This window comes from Mustela putorius, unplaced genomic scaffold, assembly GCF_011764305.1.
Source record: "Mustela putorius furo isolate JIRA1106 unplaced genomic scaffold, ASM1176430v1.1 tig00003909_pilon_pilon_pilon, whole genome shotgun sequence".
Lineage (NCBI taxonomy): Eukaryota > Metazoa > Chordata > Mammalia > Carnivora > Mustelidae > Mustela > Mustela putorius.
Genome location: NW_025422057.1, coordinates 7,247,974 through 7,269,371, shown reverse-complemented (window position 1 = coordinate 7,269,371; position 21,398 = coordinate 7,247,974). Strand labels below are relative to the sequence as shown.

Genomic DNA, 21,398 nt, shown 5'->3' with positions numbered 1-21,398 from the left:
AAAATGGTGTTATTCACAACCATGGTGGAGGGTCCGTAAGTCACGGTGCCCCCACAGCAGTGCAGCTGACGATGACTCTGAAGTTTTCGCTTGATGTCCCTTCTCTAAACCATCTGGGAGAAAACGGCCCGTAGTCTACAAGAGCTGTGGCTTCCACCGAGCGTGTGTAGACCCTGGGCTGCAGGCTTTATGACCAGCCTCTGGGGCATTGTGTGCAGGAGGGGTGTCTGTCGGGGTTACCAGGGGCTACTCAAAGCAGCCCGGAGGGCAGAACAGAGACTGGGTGGTGTGTGGTGGGTGCCTTTTCCTGCCTAAGCCTCTCAGGGCTGGGAGAGGAACATCCCGGGGCCCATGGGCATCCGGCGGGCATCCTGGGCCCTGCTTATCTGTTTCCTTCACAAAAGCTCCTGCTGCTGGGTTGAGCTGTGCCCACCACTCTGGCTTCAAAGCTGCCCCCAAAGTCGAAGGCCATTTGGCAAAGATAAAAACTTGACTTTCAAAAGGTGGCACGGGCTTGGCCTGGTTCACAACCCGCGTGGCTGCGGCAGGACTGCAAACCAGAGAAGGTGGGGGCAGCGCCCGCCGGCTCAGCACGACCGCTCCCTCCAGGGCCTGATGAGCAGGGGGGAGCCAGGCACCCGCTGATGTGAGAACCCCGCTCTGGAGGCCACGATGGCGCAGGGCTCACCCCCAAGCAACATTGATGCCTACTGGGGACTGGCCCCCCGCGATTCCCAGGTGCGGGCACTTTGATGCTGCGCTGACAACATGGAGCGAGGCCTTTCCCTGTCCGCCCCCGACAGACCCGCTGGCCGTTCCGCCATGCATCCCCGTGGGCAGACCTGGCCCCCGCAGCAGAGCTGAGGTCGGGCTCTCGGTTCCCCCACCCCAGGACCCCTGGGGCTGAAGCCCCTTGATGTGCGGGTCTGCGGTGTGCGGACTCTCCAGCACCGGGCTTGGCTTTGAATGAGTTCATTCTTCCCGACGCAGTCTCGGCATGCCTGGCCTCTGGGTTCTTCCGGCTGGCGGTGCTTGGAAGCTGGCCGCTGCCAAATCCAGTTGTTTGGCTTAATGTTTCAAGGCCAAGTCCTTTCAGGAAAGCTCTCTCCACCCCCACTGCCCCTTTAGAGAAATAGACGTGCAATTGATTGGCTGCGCAGGGTTTTCATTGTTCTCTGCAGAGAAGGGCATGAGCAGCTCCTCGGTTCACGTCACATTCTCCCTCTCTGCTTCCAAGTGCACGCGGCACAGCAGTGGGACAGTGTGGGACAGCAGCACTTTGAGGCTGGGGTACAGAGTAAGCACTGGCTGACGTCTGTGCAGAGAAAAGTGCCACAGGCTGCCAGAGAATGATGGTGCCCACGGGGAGATGCTGGAACCTTCCATACAGGGTTTGCTGCAGCTGGACATCCCTGTTGGCACTCCTCTCTCTGCTGTGATGTTTCAAAGGCCTGGCTTAATTAATAACCCGTCTCTGTATGTGTTCGCCCACCTCTTCCCCAAGGTGGGAGGGGCAGCGCCGTGCCAGCTCTGGACTTGGCTTCTCCTTGTCTTTCCTGGTGTGAGGGCATGAAGGGCACACTGTCAGGGGTCTTGAGCTCCAAAGGCTCCATCAGAGCCAAAAGAACTTTTTTCCTGGCTCCCAGTTCTGAGGTTATCCCATCCGCCTGGAGTGGCAGAGTCAGCCCGTCCCAGCAGAGACACCCAGTGGTACACAGATGAGGGACGGGAGGGAGATGGTGGACCTGGAGACAGAGGGGGTCTGAAGCCCAGTGCTGCCACTTACGAGCTCTGTGGCCAAGGGAGGTTATGACCCCCTTTCTGAGCCTGCTTCCTCATGCATAAAACAAAGGCTAGATCATAATATGATGCAGCGGGAGGGAAGAAGGGGTTCCTAGCATGGGCTGTGCCCCATAACGTCAGGGAGGGGAGTGTGGTTGTAGCACACGCTGTTGTCCACCTCTTTGAAGTAAGCAGGATTCCTGTCCCAGGTGGAAAAGATCTCACCCATCGCCATGCTTTCGTGAACTTTCTGCCAGAAAGCTTGAGGCGTCCTGTCTCCACGGCTGCCTGCACGGGGAGTCCAGAGCAGCCTCCAGCTGTGGAGGGAGCGGAGTTGGCAGGGCGCAGCGGAGGGGAGGCTGAGCTGGGTGTTACCTTTGGTGCTGTTTGGGGGCCCAGGCTTGTTCACTAGAGAGGAGGTAGGACGGGGGGGGGGGGGGACGGCCCCCAGGCCTGACATCAGGGGGCGTCCTCGTGGCATCCTAGCATGCTAGTGCGTCCTGAGTGTCTGCTTGGGGAGGGAGCTCACAGGGAGAAAAGACAACACCCTGCGCCCCAGAGGGGGGAGACCAGGCCATCCCAGGGGAGGAGATGGGGAGGCAGGGCTCCCGCACTAGCAGCCCGCTGCCCACCCCTGCCGCCCCCCAGGCTCTTCCGGGAAGCCAGGGCTCAAAGCAGCACAGGTGGGCAGTGTCAGCTCTAGGACAAAGTCCGGTGTGGAAACTGAGGCCCAGAGAGGGGAAAGGACTTGGCCCAGACCGCACAGTCAGGTGTCGCAGACGGAACACTGGGGCAGGAGCTGTGGCTGCCGGCTCTCTGCCTGCGGGCCCGCCCTCGAGGGTCTGCCCCTGGGAGGAGGGGAAGGTCCCGCCCAGCTGCCCATTAGAAGCATCTGGGGAGGTTAGACCACCCGGCCCCCAGGCCACACCAGGACCAACCAAATGGAAAAAAACCTTCCAAGGAGGGTTCGGGTGTCAGTATTTTCTAGTCGCTCTTTCCCAAGAACCAGCTGGCTGTTTGTTTCCATGATATTCTCTGTTGTTTTTCTGTTTTCAGTTCATGGCTCTATGCTCTGCTCTCTTAGGAATCACCCCCGTTTGCCGTGGGTTTATCTTGCTCTCTTCTCTTTCCAGTTTCTTCAGGTGGGAGCATCGATGGGGGACTAGAGACTTTCTCTCTAATTAATGCGAGCCTTGCTGCAGGGCTACGTGTGTCCCCCCGGGGCCTGCTCTAGCGCCCCACCCCCACCCAGCTTTGACACCCGGTGGTTGTTCGGAGCTGCCATGTCATCCCACTGGGCAGTGGGTTTGAGAACCAGTGTCCTCATCTCCTGTGGCTCTCGGGCCTCCTGACCTGGAGCTGAGAGCACGTCCCGGTCCCCTCTCCAGGCCTGTGAGGAGGACACCAGGTGTGACCTGCTGAAGAACTTTTGTTTTGGGACAACATGACACTGGCCGGGCCACCTGTGCTGCTCTCTCCTTCCCTACCTCGTCACACACACCGGAGAAGTTAATTCTCAAGTATATATGGAAAACAAGTGAACAGGAAGCCTTTGGGGCTGGGGGCAGGGAGAGAACCAGATGGGCCTTACCTGGTGTTAAGTGATGTGAAGCCGGGACAGTGCGGAAAGGAGGGTCCTGGCGTGCGCCTGGGCCGGGGGACTGGTGAGGGACCATGTCCCTGGCGTCTGGTGCCCAGGAAGAAATGGCATCACCGATGGCATGCAGGGCCCTGCTTCCCACAGGATCTTCAGCCCACACAGCACCCGGAGGAAGTCGGTCCTGGTTCTCTCCTCTCACCTGTCACCAACCACAGGACCCTTGCCCGTTCTGGAGTCCTGGCATGTCCAGGCCCTTCCCATACACTGAACCTCGGGCTCGAGCCCCGAAAGCCTCTGGTGGAGAACTGAGGCGGCGAGGCTGTTAGGGGCAATTCCCAAAACTTGGGGAAAATTCTGGCCCAGAATCCCGACCTATATGGCTGCCCACGTCCCAGTTCCTCCCTTTGGGCCTCAGTTTCCCCATCTGCAGAGAGGACAGTGTCCCCCTGAGGGTCACTGAGTAAATGCAGCAGAAGGTGACGGTCATCCCCACCCACAGCCCAGATGGCCGATGGGACCCTGCTGGAGCTGCTTCCAGAGCTTTCTGGAGGCCAAAGGGCAGGCTTGTTTGGGGCTGGTTTATGGCTTCCCCGTAAATCACGGGGCAGGACTAGGGTCTGAAGAAAAAGTGTTGAGTAAATGTTTAGGAGGAGCAGCTCGTCTGCCTGCCTAGAGACGGAGCTGGCGAAAACAAGATTCCGTCTAGGAATCGTCCAGCGCACGGCGGCCTGCCAGGAGCCAGGGCAGCTTGGACGGGGTCCCTGCACACACAATCAGCCCACTGTGGGGCCTGCCGCCCCGGCCGGCTGGCGTCCCCCAGGCCCGGAATGAATGGCCCCTCACCGGGAGGCTTTGACCATTTACGAGGTGCCGTCTGGACTATGATGAATGAGGTGGCGTTCATCAACTTTTCGGGGAACCTGGCCAGGATGGAAGGTGCTCAGTGAATGGGGGAGGAGCACTGGCCTCCTTGCTGGGTCACTCTAGGCCCTCCTGTTCTGTGCCTCGGTTTCCCCCTCTGTATGGAGGAACGGATGAAGAGGCCCTGACCCCAGCCCCAGTCCCCCCGTCATCCCCAGAGCCAGGCTCCACTCTCTAGAAGGTCACCCTCCTCATCTTCGGTGCAGTCTGGCCGGGCCATCTCAGGCCAGCAGCTGTTCCTTCCTGGGCCTCGATTTCGTCCCCAGAGAAAGGAGGGGTTGTGCCCTAAAGTGCCTCCAGTTTTGGGGTTTGGGGCTCATTGCTTTTCCCTCTGGTTGTTCCATCCAGCAAGTTCAGGGAAGGTGCTGGTACTGGAGTCAGAACGGGGATCCATGTCCCAGCCCTGCCATGTGCTGGCCGTGTGAGCCGAAGCCAACCCCTTGTTCCCATGTCCTTCTTGCTGGGAGGTGAGATAGGAAGTCGGGATATGAATGAGGTGCTGTCCGTCCTGGGCTGGGTTTGGACCTATGCATACCCACCCGATGGCTGGCAGCTGGACAGAGGGGCCAGGGGAGGACCAGCCTGGGGTGATCGCTGGCGGCATTTGGGGTTCCCACAGGATTACCTTAGCACACCTGGACAGCCCTGCTCCGTAATGAAGTGATATGCTTCACAGAGCAGGCGGCATTGGCCCTGCCCAGCCAGGTGCTTGGCCCCAGGGACAGGGCTAGTCTAGACTGCTGCCCCCTGGCTGGCAAGCCCCGGGCCCAGGATGGGTCGCTGTGCCCCTAGTGTCTGTCCGGGCTGGAACATCATCTCCACTTTCCGGCCTTGTTAATACCTCTGGTGAAGCAGTGGCGAGACGGATGGAGAAACTGTCTTTACTACTACAACACGTACTGCTGAGATAGCGTCAGTGCAATCTCCAGGCGAATTTGAAAGACAAAAGGTTCTGTCTCTGATCCTTCCCTGCTCAGACAGCTGTATATCTCAGGTTTGCAGCCAGTTCCCTCCTGCATCCCTGGGCACAGGCGTGCAGAAACCCCTGGTCTTCCGCCTCCCTCGTCCTCCTGCCGTGGCTCACGGCTCTGGCGTGTTTCACAGAGCAGATAAAGCGGACGAGGCTTCAGTACTCCCCCACGGTTGGCTCCTTTTCTGTTGTAAGTAGCATTGTCACAGATGTTTCTAAAAGTGCTTTTTCCCTCGATTCAGCAAACTTTTATTGAAGACTTGTCCATACGCTTGAGTCCTCTTTAGAATTAAATCTTCAGGAAAGATGTCCAGGAATAGGGTTAAAGAACAGAATTCCTTTTAGAGATCCGCTCTCTACAGGAGACGAGCCCAGCAGAAGCCCTTTCGGCTTAGCATCGTGGGGAGGAGGGCGGCGAAGGAGAATGCGTCCGCGCCCGGGTGCAGTGTGTGCGGGTGGAGGGAAGAGCTCCAGGGCCGTGGCAGGATCCCGTGCAGGATAGGGGGCCGTCCCAGAGGCCGGGGCACTGCCAGTGAGCCCCACCCCGCAGGGGACAGTCCTCGTGAGTCAGCGTGTCAGTTTGAAACGAACGAACAGCTCCTCTGGAGTGTTCCTTAATGTCCCCTCGGGATGTTCTGGTCCTTTCCCTGCTCCCTGGCTTCCCGTCTGGGAGGGCTGTCAGCACCGCTGCCTCGGGCCTTTCTCCCCTGCAGTGCTCGCCCTAAGTACCCCCAGTCAGCCCGACCGCTGCTGTCCCAGAGCCCAACGCTCCCCTGTGTGCCTCGTGCACACTGTCCACTGTTGTATTCAGTCCTCACAGTGGGGGAGGTCACCTGCTTGGGCGGGATGTGGGCCCTGGCACCCAAGTCCAGAGCCTGTGTGCAGGCCTGCAGCCAGGCCCTGCCACTGGGTCCCCCGCCGACCTTCGTGAGGACTGGGAGGCTACCGTTCCCTCCCTCTTCACGTGACGAGCTCCCACTCTGAGCTCGGTGGCTGGTGGGAGCCAGGCCCACAGCGCCCTGCTCCCCGTCTGGCACGGCGTGTCCTTTCCCAGCTCCAGACAGGGGCCGGCATGGGGAGCGGTGGTGAGGGAGCGGGCTGCAGTTTCTGCCTCCGCCCCACTGTAGTGCTGGCGGCTTCTGACTGTGGTTAGTCGGGCACAGGCAGTGAACGCAGGACCCATGACAGACGGAGCGTGTTCCCATGCTTGGTGCTCAGCACCGCAGTGTTTCATCTACACTCGCATTGAATGCAGCTGGCTGCCTCTTTATGACAGAGCTGGTCCTCTCCGTGTGATGCGCTCGGGGTGGCCGTTGGAGGGATTTCTTGAGCACGCTGGGGCCTGGGCAGTGGAGGTGGGTCCACTCAGCCCATTCCCTCTGGGCAGGGCCTGGGCCAGGCTGCGTGAGAATGGGCACACGGCAGGCTGCCAGGGAGAGGAGTGACTGGCACCCCCCCCCCCAAGCCGGGGACATCTTCAGAGACCTGTTCTGCACAGGACTGGAACTAAACAATAATATCCCAGCATGGGTCTCCTCAAACACAGGCTCCGACACTCTGCGTGGTTCCCGGGACCTCTGCTGGCTTGTCTGCTGCCCCACGCCTGCCGCCCCCATCCCACCTGTCCCAGGCCAGCGTCCGCCTGTCCCCTGTTGGCCCCTGAGATCAGCCGCCCATCCACAAATGGGGGTGAGGGGTAAGAGGGCTGGGGGCTCAGCTAGTCTTGCGAGCGGAGACGCCAAAGTCCGGAGAGCAGAAGGGACTTCCCCGAATAAGGGGCAGCTGGGGTGGGGGGACTCCGGAGCAAGTGGGAGCTGGTTTCGAAAAACCTAGACTGAACAATCCAGTTCAGGGACCTGCCAGGTGCTGAGAAGTCAGGGGAGCGGGCTAGGCCAGCCCGGAGCCCCAAGCCTTCCTCTCGCCCTTAGAGCTGCGTAACAGGAGTCTGTTCATTTGGAAGGGTGACCTTTGAGTTTCTGGGGACGGTCTGCTGGAGCCTCACTGCCCCCATATAGGGCCGGGAGAATACCTTCCTGGTCTGTGCTGCAAAGAAGGGCGTCCCTCCTGAACCATTGCCTGCTGCCATCTAACCTACAGGGCTTCCCTCTTTGCTCTGGCTGCCGGGGAGCTCAAAGCTTCAGTTTTTGGTTCCAGGTCACAGGCCTGTGGTGCAGTTATTTCCCCCTTTCTTCATTGCAGCTTCTGAACCATCTCTCCAACTTCATCTGATGTCCTAGAGAAACCTTTCTGAGCTGAGACACTTAAAGAAAAGCCAGCTCTATTTCATCCACGTTCTGTGTAGCAGGAGTCTGTCATGGGATTTGTTGTACGACTGGCCCACTGCAGATTTCCTGGGCTGGTTCCCAGTTTGGGGTCATTGTACACAGAGCTGGTGGGACCTCCCTGTCTCCGTCCCTCGGGTAACAGAATCTCATGGCCCTGTGGCAGGTGCCCAGGATAGGCTCGCCGGGTCACGTGGTATTCACAGGTTTCTAGTTTGGACATATCTGCCAAGCGGGTTTTTTCCAGAGGCTGCGCTGCGGGCCCCTCCCGCCGGCCACAGGGGGAGAGTTCCTGTTGCTCATGTCCTGCCCGCCTCAGCATCCTTCCCTCTGGCCATTTGGGGGTGTGTGTGGCGTGGACTGCTCAAACTGGTTCGTGATGCTGAGCCCAGCTCCGCGTGCGCCATGGCCAGCGTAGACCTGGCTTGTGAAGTGCAGATTTTAACCCTGTGTGAGAGGAACATGTGTGGAGTACGTGGAGGCTGGTGGGCTGGAGGTCCCACACGTGTCCCTGGAAGACCGTGGGGTTCATGGAACCGCATCTCTGAGGTCAGGTGGGACTTCCCCACATGTTGGACCCTGAGCAGCACCAGTGAGGGGCACCCTGACTTAGGAGACTCTGCTCCCAGGCCAACAGAACAGGACAGTGTTTGGGGGCAAGCCTTGCTCTGCCACTTGAGCACTGGGCAACTTCCAGACCCATCCTGAGCATCTCTCTTCGTGTATCCGGGGGCATATCCCAGACCAGCTTGAGGAAGTGCCCGCAGGGCATCCCCCCAGCAAGCCTCTGTCAGTAGTGAGGTGCCCGACCCAGCCACCTGGGTCTTTACGTGGTGGTGGAAATGACGCCAGGCCTTCAGTGAGTGGGATTCCGTGACCCCTTCTGCCCCCAGGATGGGGCAGCACCACCACCGTGTGCCCTCCCGCTCTCCTGGGCCACCTCACGAGAACCAAGGGCTCAGGTGTGCAAGCCCAGGTTCGCCGGGCTAGCAGGGGATCTCCCTGACCTCCTGCAGTCCGGCCTCAGGAAGAGAGAGGGAGTGCAGCGGCTTTCGGGGGGAGGCCGGGAGGAGCGCCCTGCCCGGTGCTCCCGAGGGCCTGGGTGGGAGCACACATAGGCCTCTCGGGGGATTTGACCGTTGGAGAGCATATTGCAAGGGGCCCGGCTGGCTGCTTCTAAACTAAACACACCCCAGGTGTTCAACATGTTTTTATCAAAATATTCTGAACAGCTGTCGGGAGTTCCTCTACGGGGAGCCGGAGGGCCTGTCCCCCTGCCGGAGCGAGCCTTCTAGGTCGGGCCCTGCCTGCTGCTTGCTAGTGCAGCCCGCCTGGCTCTTGGGGAGCTCTAGACCGTACTGCAGAAGCTTCCAGCCACGCCGGGGAGGCAGACAGGCAAAGGCACTGGGCCGCTGACCCCGGGCAGGCCACTCACTCTCTCCGAGCCTCCATTTTGCCCGCCCTAAGAAGGGGGCAGTCGCACCTAGACCTTTGGGCCACTAAAGTGTGCAAGGCCCCTCACCAGGTCCCCGGAGGGAGAGGGCTCCCCGTGGCCATCACTGTTATGAATAGTACATCCCGTTGGCTTGGAGAAGTGGCCCCCAGGGGCTGGGCCAGCAACTCTGCTGTGGTTGCCCCCCCCCCGCCCACCCTGCCAAAGGAGTCCAGAGGGTCCCCTTGCCACCTGTCCCCAGGACATCCGAGGGACATCGGCCACCACCAGTCATGCTCCACCCCTGCCAAGCAGGAATATGGCACTTGTCCCGGCAGCTTGGTCGGGCTCTGTCACGAGGCCCCTGAGATATTTGGCCCTAAAAGGACCTACCGCCTTCTCCAAAGATGGCATCTGTTCTCCAGATGTGGAGACCAAGGTGAGCTTCCCAGGAACAGCTGTGGACCCTGCCCACCCCTCACCCCGGGCAGAGGGGGCCCTCGAGGGCTCTTAACCACCCGGATCACACATCGCATCGGCCACACCCTGTGCCAGCTGCTTGTCTCACACGCTCCACCGCAGCCCCCGGCGGGTCCCCTTAGCCCCCCTACCCCGCAGATGAGGGGCTCTGAGTGTTAAGGTGTTTGTCCAACAATGGGAGGACCACACACACTCCGGCTGGCAGCCCCGGCCCTCTCGCCCCATCCCTGCCCAGTCCCCGCCTGAGTCCATGCGGTCGTCATTAGGGGCCTCTGGGGTCCGGTCTCCCATGTTCTCTGGGAGCAAAATGGGGGAAGACCAGAGAAACGGGCCTTGCTGTTTGGATGACCTGGGGGAGGCGTGGGGTTGTGGGATGGTTTCCTGCTCGTGCCCGGCGGGGGTGCCCCGGGGGTGCCCTGCTGCTCTGTGACAGAGCTCCCGCCCGCGGGTACTCTAACCACGACAGTGCCAGGCCTCCGTCTGTCCCAACTGGATTCCTTGGGCCTGTGTCCCAGAGGCCTTACAGGTGTCCCTTCAGGGGGCAGGATGGGTCCTGGAGACCAAGGGGAGGGGAGGGTCCCTTGAGCTGGGCCTTGCAGGGGAGCAGGCATGAGAGGGTGTTCTAGGCAGTGGCATGGGCAGTTCGGGGAACCGGGGAGTTACAGACGAGAGGAGAAGTGGGGGTGTTTGGCGGGCGCCGGGGCCATCTCCTGAGCCATGTCAGGGAGGGTGGATCCCGTCCGTCTAAGTGGTGGTGGGGGTAGGGAGAGCCCCTTGGACCCATCCCTCCGCTTCGGGGCTGACCTTGGCTTCCGTATGCTCCTGCTGCCAGCACTTGCACCTGTGGCTCAGCCCGGGACACTATCCTCGGGCTCAGGAGCCTGCTTTGTCTGTGGCACAGGGAGCCTGCTTCTCGGGGCCGAGTCAGCCTGCCCCGTACAGGGGCCGTGGGGTGGCATTTTCGTACTTCTGACTGTCTGGGTTGTGGGTGAGTGGTTTCCAAGAACAAAATTCTCTGTGGCCCAGCACTGCCATCCAGACTGGGGGGAGTTCAGATGCCTGCGGGGGTGAGCAGGGGACTTCCTCTAGGGAGGGCCAGGAAGGGGAGACCAGGCCAGGGCTCCCCGGGCCCTAGGGCCTAGACTCCTGCCTTTCTGCTCTTCATCCCTCAGTTCCAAGGTGGACTGGCCCTTGTGCCTAGACCTCTAGGACGGCTCAGACCCGGAAGGAGCTAGATGCCTTGGTCATGACACACAGCCCCTGGATGGTCAAGAGGAAGGAGGCCCCCTGCTTGTCTGCTCAGTCGGCTGCCTGTGCCCAAGGCCTTATCCCGGGAGTATGAGACCACCATGGGGTTGCGCCTGACCTCAGGGAGTCCACAGTCTGGAGGGGCACCCACAGGTACCCAGGCACTTGCAGTAGAGGGATGGGTGCTCCAGTGGGGTCAACACAGGGACCTTGGAGCAAGAGCAGGCCCCTGAGGTGAGGGCTAGGGAGGAGGCTTCAGGGAAGGCTTCCTGGAGGAGGTTACTTTTTCTTTGGGAAATGAGTCCCAGATAGCCAATGCTCTAGGGTAGGGCGGCAAATTCAGATACCCATGCAGGCAGGCAGGAAATGCAGCAGAGTGAACAAGGCCTGGCCTGAGAGCCGGGAGATGCTGGAGAGTGGGGAGCACGATAGGCTCCAAGCTGCTCCCCCCATTCAAGGGCTGCATCAGCTCGTTTCTGCCTGTGGAATGCTGGGGCGTTGTTACTGGTTCCTCCCGATGTTCGAAAGAAGCCCGACTTCCAGCTTCTGTTTCTGACAAACACTCTGGGCCCAGCCTGACATGTCCGAAGGCCACCGGTGTGTGACTCTGGCCTCACTGTGGATGGGAACTGAGCAAAGGCAGGTGTGGGGTCTCCAGCCACACCCGGGGGTTCTGGGGACCTCTCTGGTCCGTGTGAGGGCACCTCTCACCCCCACCCCCGTGCCTCCTGGTGCCGGGCGGTGACAGCCGCCCAGGAAACAGCTGGTGCCAGGGTTGGGTTCTGTTCGGCAAGGTGCCACCAGCCGAGACAGACCATAAAGAGGCCCAGTTCCTCCGTGTGGACGAGTGGCCCTGAGGCGGGGTGTCAGGGTCCACAGTGACCTCCCCTCCCTCAGCGGGGCTTGGACCCCCACTGGTGACACCCCCCAACCCCCCTGCTGGTGACCGCGAGGCCCAGAGGAGAAGGTGTTACAGTGGCTTCTCAGCTCTGCGGGGCAAGCGTGCTCAGCCGTGGGGGAGGCCGCACACAGCGTGAGTTACGCCTTTTCTTTCGTTTCCTCGTCATCTGTCCCCCTGTGCTGTCCCCCCTGCGGTTGCTGGAGCCGGCGGATGCCTCCCAGGGCCCACCGCTGACCGGGAGCTGACCCAGACGCCTCGCAGTCTGGCCGGAGGTCAACGGTACATCAGTAACCCCCAGATGCGGGATATATCCTGCGTGGTAAGGGAAGAATCTCAAAAATGAGCCCAGGTTTTCCAGAAAGCCAGACACATGAGGTGGGAGGCCCAGCTCTGCCTTTCCTGCTTGTGGCGCTGGGTGCGTGTCGTTGGCTCATATACCCACGTTGTCATCTCTAGAACGCTGAGTCATGGTGCCCACATCCTTGTGCTGGGGACATGGGAGACTGTCCTCAAAGTCACCTACAACAGAGGCGGGGTTGGCGCACGTTTGTGCCCTCATCCTTGGGGAGTGACATCTGCAGCTCACCCATCGCCCCAGCCGGGGGCCCTAGCTTTGCTTAGCGTTCCGGGGCCTGCCTGCCGGCCTGTGGGAGCTCTGGTCTGTGGCAAGTGCCTTACCCTGCCTCAGTTTACCCTCCAGGGCTCAGAACCCCTGAGATTGGCCCAGCAGGTGCCTCCTTCAGCGTGGAGAGACTCCTGGCCCTTCCCAGCTGCAGGTTGGGTCACGCAGTCTGGAGTTCTGGGCCCTGGGCTGCCCCCGGCCCGAACAAGAGGGGTGTTGAGTTAGCCCAGCCCACCCTTGGCCCAGCTCGCTTCCATATCAGGACGAGAGTTGGACCCCCGGGAGACCACAGGGCCTGACCTGGTGTGACCTCCCTCCTCTCTGGGGGGCACTCCCAGCCCACCACAGTCTACAGTGCCTATGCAGGAAGGGTATGTCTCCCAGTGGGTGGGCATGAGTAGGGACCCAGCCCTACCTTGACAAGCAGAGGTGGGGGTGGGGGAGGCGGCCAGCCTGCGGTCCCCTGCCCCATCCCCCATTGGTGTCAGGCCCCTGGCTCCACTGTCAGTTTCCTGCGGGGCCTGGTCCCAGGGCACCAGGCAGTGGGTGGGAGGAAGACAGCCTGAAGGGGCTCAGACCTGCGTGTCACCCCCGGGCACACGTCTGTGCTCATCACGGGGGCCACCGCGAGGGAGGGTTACCTGTTGCCCCTCCCCCAGCCCTCCCCATTACGAGCAGACGAGGGGAGGCCCAGGTGCCCACTGGGGATGGGAGCTAGGGGGTGCGGCCACCTCCCCCCACAGAGGTCCCAGCCAGCAGAGAGGTGTCGCCATTTCCTTTCCTGGCCCGGTTGTCGTGGGCCTCAGAAGGGCCTGGGGCAAGTCCTCTCTCAGGCCTGGGTTTTTCTCTCAGTGTGTTTCCCCCACGTGATTTTCAAGGAAGTTAGGAAACCCCTGTCCGTGTGAGCTGGCTCGACAGGGCAGGGCCCGGGGACTTCAGGCTGTCTTGTCCCAGGACAAGCTGGGTGAGGACAGAGACCTAAGGCTGTAGCCCCTGACTGTCGCGGCCCTGGCTCTTGTGTCCATGGTGATCTCCTTGTCAGCAAGGACCAGGTCAGAGCCCCTCGTGAAGTCTTAGCACAAGTCCCAGCGTTTTCCCAGAGGGGTCCTAAGGCCCATCCACCCCACCTCTGGAGCCCAGGTCCTGGGCTGGCCCCGGGGACCGTGGGGTAGAAGCACCCATCTGAGATCTGTGGCTGACTTTCCTCCGGGTCACCCCACTGCCAGGTCACTGATCCTGTGGCACCTGCCAGCAGCCAGCCCAGGTCAGGGGGACACTGTGGCCCCTCGGGTTCCCAGCCAGCTGCCGTTTTGCCAGGCGCCATCCTGGGCCAGCCGGGGGGCGGTGGGAAGCATTTGCAGGAGGCCAAGCTCTCTGGTCCTGGGTCTTGGACTGCTGGGGCTCAGATGGAAAGATTGCCCTTGGCCCAGGCGTGTCACCTCTGGCCCCGTGAGCCGACACCCTCTGTCCTTTCCTCTGACGGTTGTCAGCACAGCCTGCTTGGCATCACTCTTGGAGGCCAGTGCCCAGTTCCCTGAATTCACTTGGCTGGCCTGCCCCGAGTGCCTGGCTCTTCCAGAACAATCGGGGACAAGGACATATGCCCCTCCTCACGTGAGCAGTGGCCTCCAGGCTGGGGAGCCTCTGTCGTGCCCCGGGGCCGACCAGGGTGGGGAGGCGGGCCTGCCACGGTGGCGCTGACCCTCCAGCGTTCCCCGAGGGGAGGCTGCCCATGTCCCCACGGTCGCTAGAGCCAGGGAAGAGGTGCTGGCCCCTCGGGCAGCCCCGGGGAAGCGGGCGGGCATGGAGGTGGGGGGTCTGGCCGCCATTTCTCCTCAACTGGTACAAAGAGCATCACTGTGAGGCCGCTCTGGCCGGCGCACACACTGGCCTTGTTCTCGGCCTCTGTCTTTCCTTCTTCCCTCTGCTCACGAGGCACGAGGGGGAGGACTAGCTAATGACAGGCGGCGCCCTGCCCGAGTGGGGGCCTTTGTTCATTCACTTGATGGCGGACACTTCCTGGGTGCCTGCTCTGGGCTCGGCCTGCGGGGGCGGCCGGCACCGGCAGGAATCCGGGCTCCTCCCTCTGGGCAGCCCAGGTCAGCAGAGCACCTGCCAGAATGGCTTGGGGGCTTGCGGGGGCGGGGAGTGTTGGAGGACGTGCCACATGCTCAGAAAAGAGTAGTGGGCCCCGTGGGGTCGAGCTAGAGGTGGGAACGAGTGAGTGAGGTCTTGAAGGATGAATAGGAGTTTGCAGTCGGAGGTTTGAAGCGCGCCCCTGGACACGGTGCAGACAGAGGTGTGGGAGGGCGGGGAAGGCCTGAAGAGCGGCGGGCCCTGGATGCCGGCTGGCCCCGGGGATGGAGGCCCTGTGGGGATGGACTATCTCCTCTGCCCACGAGCCAGTGGCATGGGCCAGCGGGGTCACCGCCAGCATTGACCCACACAGAGGCGGGAGCAGATGGGTGTCTGGGAAGCTGCTCTGACCCGCCCACCGGATCTGGGCGCAGCCAGAGACACCCGAACGCCACCCCCGGAGCCCAGGAGAGCAGAGAGGGATGCGTTGGCCCTCTGCAGGGCAGCCCCCGGGGCGTCTGCCTCCGCCTCCATCTTCAGGCCAAGATCGGAGGCCTGGTGCTCCTGCCTAGTTCGGGGGACGTCCACAGGGACCCGTGTTTTCACGCCAACCTCTGGAGGGTGGTGAGGGTGATGTTGGGGGGATGGGCGTCCGGACTTCATGTCCCTTTTTCTGGAAGCATCCCTGGCCCCACAGCTCCCTCTAAATGCCCTCAGAGCTCTCTTCCTGAGCCTGGAGGGCAGAGGGCAGGATGAGGGGTGGGCGTCAGGTGGTTCTGTTGTAGCCATGCTCCGTTCTCAGAGCAGCCTTGAGAGTCGGCCGTGCGCCCACCATACAGATGAGCAAGCTGAGGGTCAGGAGGTAAAGAGACACTCACGCTGGGCAGACCAGTGGGCCCTGGGGAGGGGCAGTGCTGCGACTCCTACAGACCCCATGAGGTACAGGGAAAGGGGGCCTCCCAAAGTCACAGAGGGACAAGTGGGTGACCAGGACACATGTGTCCTAGAGCAAGGCACCGAGGCTGCCCACTCTGGCCCGGGAGACTCTGGTGTGTGTCTGCCTTCCTGACCCTGCCCCAGCTTTGTGCAGCTCGCGCTTCCCCTGCCCCGTCTGCCCTGCCCATCTCTCTGTGCAGCTCGCGCTTCCCCTGCCCCGTCTGCCCATCTCTCTGGCCTCTTTCCCTCCATCCCTCTCTGTCGCCCTCTCCCGAGTTGCTGTCCACCCCCCCACACACACACCTTTGTTTTGCTCTTTCCTCCCTCTGTCTCTGTCTGTCTCTGACTCAGTTTCTTCTCCCTCCTCTCTCTCGCTTTGTGTGTGTGCATCTGTCTGGGTCCCTCTGTCCGTCTCTCGCGCAGCCCCCTGCTGCCGTCCCTGCCTGGCTGTGCTCTTGCCCCGTCTGTCCCTCCACATCCTGCTCAAGGCCCAGGGGTCTCTTGGTCCCTTTCTCCATCACGCTCTGCTCTGTTCCCACTGCCACGGGCACATCCTTGCTGGGTCTCATGATTTGGCCTCCGTGGTGCCGTGTCTCTGAGGCCCTGCAGGGCTTGGGTCACCAGCCGGCATGGACAGGGGCACTGCCCGCTGGTCTGCCATTGGACCGAGTGTGGCTGCTTCGGGGCTTCGGGCTGGGCCCCGGACCATCCCCTCCTGGTACCCCGGCTCCCGAGCCATAGCTCATGGCAGCATCCCGTAATTAAGACATAAAAATCCGTGATTTCCTCTGTGTGTTGGCAAACACCGGCCTGCTGCTAATGCAGTCCTTTCTTTTAATGGATTCTTGGATTTAAATGATATGTAATTAGACGTGATCAGCTGGGTCCGCCGTTGGCTAGGTGCCGAGCGCCGAGTGAGGCTTACGAGCAGCTCGCTGCAGAGCGGCTTCCTCCACAGGCAGCTCTCTTGCTCCCTCCCGGGGCTGAGCTCCCGGCACTGAACGGCGCCTGGCCCAGGGGCCCGGGGCAGGGGTCTGAGGAGGGGAGCCCCGGGCCAGCCACCCGGGGGACTTGGACGATGAGCCGGGTGGGGTTTGCTAGGAGAAGTTTGGTTCCTTTGAGCCATCATGCTGACCTGTTTGGGGCGAAAGCTGGGAATGCCGGGGGAGCTGGGGGTGGGCCCCGGAGCAGGGGCCGGGGGGCTCCACACCTGCCCAGGCGTCACCTGAAGCCTGCCTGGCTGTCCCCCCTGGCTCAACAGCCCCCTCCTAGGCAAAGGGCGGGGCGCTCCCACCTCGCTGGCAAGTGGGGCTTTGGAGCCGCTCCTGCCCCAGGGATAGCCGAGGGAGCCCCGAAGAGCACCTCCAGGATGGCGCAAGACTCAAGCCCCCGTGCACAGGCCGAGCAAGAGGGGAGACCAGGGGGCTGGCAGCCGGGGAGCAGTGATGCCTGGGCAGGTGCCTGTCCTCCCACCGGCCCCTCCCTGCGGGCACCTGGAGCTGTGGTCTCAGGTGCAGGGACTGCTGGGACTCGGGGCCATCGGGCCGTCCCCCGGGGTCCTGGTCCCAGCCTGCCCACCCTACCATCCAGTGCCCGTGGTTTCACACACAGGCCCCTTCTTTGACTTCCCTGGATCCCATATACTGAGGTCTGTCCTCCCACCAGCCTGTGTGCCGAGGCAGGGCCCAAGGCCAGGCCGCCACTCCCTCTCCCTGCCATCCCGGCACATAGCGCGCTCCCCTGCGCTCCCCTGCGGCATCCAGGTTCTCAGTGATTGAGAGAAAGGAACTGCCCCCCCACCCCCGCACCTGCCCCTTGCCAGAGCCTGCGCATGCATCCTCTTACTACCTTTGTTGAGAGTCAGGGACACCAAGGCACTGAGGTGTCAGGTCACGTGATGAGTAGGGAACCACGCTTAGCCTCAAGGCACAGGTGGAGAAACTGAGGCAGACGGTTCTCCTGGATTAGGTTTACTGCCTGTTCCGGTACTCCGTCTCTGTCTCTCTTAGAGGGCCCCTCCCGCCCACCTTGCTGAGAATCACCCCCCCCATCCGGGGCGGGGCCGAGTGATGGGGGCGGGGCGGCCCTACGGGGGTGGGGCAGCCGCACACTCCCGAGCCAGGCAGGGCCAGCAGCGCCCACGGGAGGCTCCTGCCCACCAGGAGGGCCCGAGTGGGGAGCGCAGGCTTTCCAGGGACGAAGGACGTCCTGCAGGAGGGGCTGCCCGCAGAAGCCCTGGGCAGTCGGCAGGCGTGAGCGCCGTCCGGGTGGACGAAAATGGAGAGGCCGGTGGGTGGCAGGGGCCGGAACCAGAGGTCTGCAAGGCTGTGTGGTAGAGGCGCGGGGTGTAGCTGGCCAAGGCTTTGTGAGCCAAACGTTGCATATTCTTTTTCCAGCAGCTTGAGGGTTGTACAAAGCCGGTTGCAGGGAGGATTTGGCCTGGGGGGCCACAGAGACTGGCCAAGGTGACAGCACATAGATACCTTGTGCTTGTCAATCATGTGTGACGTCGTCACATGCCTGTATCTGCAGATGCATAGAGAGCACTCTAAAAACAAACAGCGTGATGCGTTTTCCCCTGTGTGCCCCACCCCGTAACTGCCACCCAGGTGAAGATCTAGAACATTGCCAGCACCCCCAATCCTGTTCCCCCGAAAAGTAACCGTCTTCTGGCCCCTGCACCATAGGGACTGGTTGTGTCGCTCCTGAACTTGGCGTAAATGGGTCCTCTAGCTGGGGTTCCTTGAGCCTGGCTCCTGCGGCCTGTCATAAGGTTGGTGGGACCCCCATGCAGCAGCGCAGAGGGTCATTTCCTGGGAGTAGGACCATCGCCGCATTCAACCGCCTGCGCTTGCCACCGTGTTTCTCTGGCCCCTGCTGACGGACACTTGTGCAGTTTCCTCCTTTGTGCTCTTACCATAAAGCTGCGTGGAATGTTCTAGTACACGTGTTTTGGTGAACATATCGACGCATTTTTGTCATGTGCGTACCTGGGAGTGAAATGGATGGGTCCGAAGCAGGTGCCGGCACACAATTTGGTGAACTAAAGGCCACGCCACATACAACCTTTTGACAGCGACAAGTATGTATTTCAGCGCTGCTGGGGATGATGGATCTTAAGTTCCCGCCATCGCCAGCTGTGTCTGTGATGGCAAGAGTGAAACGAGCCCGTAGAACCCTGCACAGATGTGAGGGTTGTTCTTGCTCCAGTTGCAGACCCAGTGGTGGCGGTGAGGGTCCCCATGCGCTCAGCACCTGTGTTGTCTCCAGGGCTCCTGGTTTGGGGCCTCAGTCATCAGGGTTGTGTGCGCTGCCCTCTCCACTCCCACGGCTGCCCCTGGGGAGGTGGCCTCCAGGCCACCAGGCTGACTCTTTAAAACAAAAGGTGGTTCCCTTGCCCTGAAAGGACAGCCACTGTAGGGTAAAGAGCTTTGTGAAAAACAAACCCTTCAAAAGGGACAACTTGGCTTTTAGGATGTTATCAGAGCCAGTGTCAACCACTTCCTTCCAAACCAGGGTGGGGGCTTCCGAGGTGGTGGCCTGGCTGCTGGGAAGCCATGATTTCCTGCTTTCTCAGGGAGCTGGGGTCAGGCCATGGGGTGATCTGAGTAGCAGGTCCTCAGTGGTATGAAGTTGCACGGGGGTACCCCGCCCCACAAACTCCAGCTCATGAGCAGTGCAGGAGGGTCGTCTGGTCACCAGGACTTGAGTCTTAGCTCACAGCACCAGGCTGCACGCAGCCCAAGGGACGAGGTCCCAGCCCTTCCCCCAAGTGTTAGAGACTTTTGGGATGTCCCTAGGAGCCCACCCCAGGTCGCTCCTGTGGCCAGGGCTCCAGCCCTCTTACAGTTCCCCACCCACATGCCCACTGGGACCCCTGCTCTACCTCAGGACTCCGTCCACAGCCTCTCCTCCAGGAGCCCCCACATTGGCGTCCTGGGGTGCCACCTGGGCCCATAGGCATTTGCATCCATGGCGTGGTCTCTCTTCTCTTGTGCTTATCCTCCAGGCAGATCTCAGGACGTATCTGGGGCTTTGGACAGTTCTACCCCGCCAAATCCCACCCAGCCAGAGAGCTGCTTTGCCAGGAGCACCCCCCTCTGTGGTGTGGGAGTGACCTCAGAGGACAGGGACTGGTTGGCAAGTGCACCTCTAGGGTTTGGACGGGGAGGCACTCAGAGCAGGGTCAAAATCACGGCCCTGCTGTTAGGAGTCGGACATTTCTGCTGGTGGTGGGGATGGAGCAGAGCCAGCGGCCACTCTGAGCAGGCTTCGGCTAGAAGGGGTTCGGAGAGGTGACCTGTGGCGAGAACAGGAGGGGGTGTGTGCACCCTGATGGGTGGCTGAGACAGGGAGTGGGAGGAGGGGCATCGGTAACCCAGTACAGAAGGACCTGGAGGCCTCCTGAGGGCCCGTGCTAGACGCAGGGAGAAAGAGGCTCCGAAGGGGTCACGGATGGTCTAACCTGCGGCTCTGCTCCCCAGGCCCAGTGATGAGCGGCATCCGGACGTGAAGGCTGATGGATACGTGGACAACCTGGCCGAGGCCGTGGACCTGCTTCTGCAGCACGCGGACAAGTGACGAGCCTCGTAGGGCGACCCCCGCCTGGCGCCACCCCTCCCCTGGGCCCCAGGGTGCAGGCCAGGCTTGCTTCCCCCAGCCTCCCGTGGAGCTGTTCCTCCGGGGATGGCCTGCTGCCCCAGCCACCCCCAACCCGGTGAAGTCAGACAGTGGGACAGACCCGTCTGGGTGTCTCCAGACGAGGAGAACCCTTGTCTCTAGGAACGCTCTCTAGCCGCACCCAGTCGTAGGAGTGTCCCAGCTGACTGGCCTGAGGGACCTTGACTCCCCGGCCCTCTGTCACACGTTCTGTGCATTTGACGGAGGGGCCTGGAGAAGGCGGGGGCTTCCTGCACCGTCCATGCAGCCTGCGGCTGAAGCAGCCTCCCTGGGACGGCCCAGCGTCCCCCGCCGGCTTCCTTGCCCCCACCCTGAGTCCCAGTGGCCCCTTGGCACCCCTTCCCCCTCCTACCCCAAGAGGCACCTTGGAGCCCAAGGCTGGGGCAGCTCCCCGGGGACCCTGAAGACTGCCGTCCTATAATCAAGAACTAACCTGTGGGTCAAGGCTGTGGGCCCAGAGGGTGGTCCAGGGCCCTAACTCGGTAGACGTGAATGTGTCTTGCCCAGCGTCTGCCGGGGCAGCTACTGGTTAAATAAATCAACTGTCCTGACCCGACTGGGTCTCTGACTCAGTTTGACACCCAGAGGGCCCGAGGAGGGGTGGTGGGGGGTGCCCGGCCCTGGCCTGGTGCTGCCACATGCTTGAGCTCGAGCAGCCAGAGGCCCAGGGCCCCAGACACCCGTGCCACCCCGTCCCCTTCAGGAGGACGGAGGCCCAGAAGGGACAGCAGGCGGCCCCACGGGGGACAAGCAGAGCAGGGCGCATGTTGGCCAGCTCTCACGGGCCGTCCTGCGGAGGGGGGTGGTGAGCCACAGGCTTCCAGAATTCACTCAGAGCCGGGTTTCAGGTTTCAGAATCAGTCAGCTGAACAGATCACTTGATGGCTGTTTCTCCTCAAATCAATCCAGAAGTCCCTGATGAGTCTTGGGCAACGACTGCGCGTGAAAGAGGTCGTGGGTCCGTAACGGGGTTTCCACTCTGCGGAGCACGAGATGAAAGGCTGGACCCCAAGCTCTGAGTCGCCCTGGCAAGGGAGCCTCAGGCCCGCAGGGGGCTGTGCTGTCCCCAGGCGGGCTGGCCACCATTAAATCAGGATTAAGAGGAACCAGTGGCCAAGTCTTTTCATCAAGAAGGGAGGCCACCGGCGGGGCTGGTGTCCATGGTGGTGAGGGAGGAGGGCCGTGGGGCCCATTAGCTGGGAAGTATGCAAATCGCCTGCTCCTGGACGAGTCCGCTAATTCTAGCTTGTTGGGGACCGGCGGGCCCGCGGTGGGCAAAGCGCACCAGGGCTTAGAGGGCAGCGTCAAGGAGACGGACTTGCCATGTTCCGGCCAGTTTGTCTTGGTTTTCTTTCATGGGGTGCCCTTGCCTGCTGTCCTGGCTGGGGCTTGTGGCCAGGGCAGTGTCCCCTCTGGAGGCAGGACGCTGCTGTTCTTGGTCCATGGACCGGCTGCTGCCCAGGAGGCG

General features: G+C 61.8%; 1 protein-coding gene across 2 annotated transcripts in view; it reads left to right on the top strand.

The window, feature by feature from the left end:
• LOC101694300 (phospholysine phosphohistidine inorganic pyrophosphate phosphatase) overlaps nt 1-20,486 on the top strand; it is a 114,672-nt gene extending 94,186 nt beyond the window's left edge. For both annotated transcript variants that reach the window (XM_004751753.3, XM_045068448.1), the window contains one exon: nt 19,735-20,486. In XM_004751753.3, coding sequence (XP_004751810.2) covers nt 19,735-19,831 — 97 coding nt within the window. In that variant the 3' untranslated portion in view covers nt 19,832-20,486. The remainder of the gene's footprint in view (nt 1-19,734) is intronic.
• The last annotated feature ends 912 nt before the right edge of the window (nt 20,487-21,398 follow it).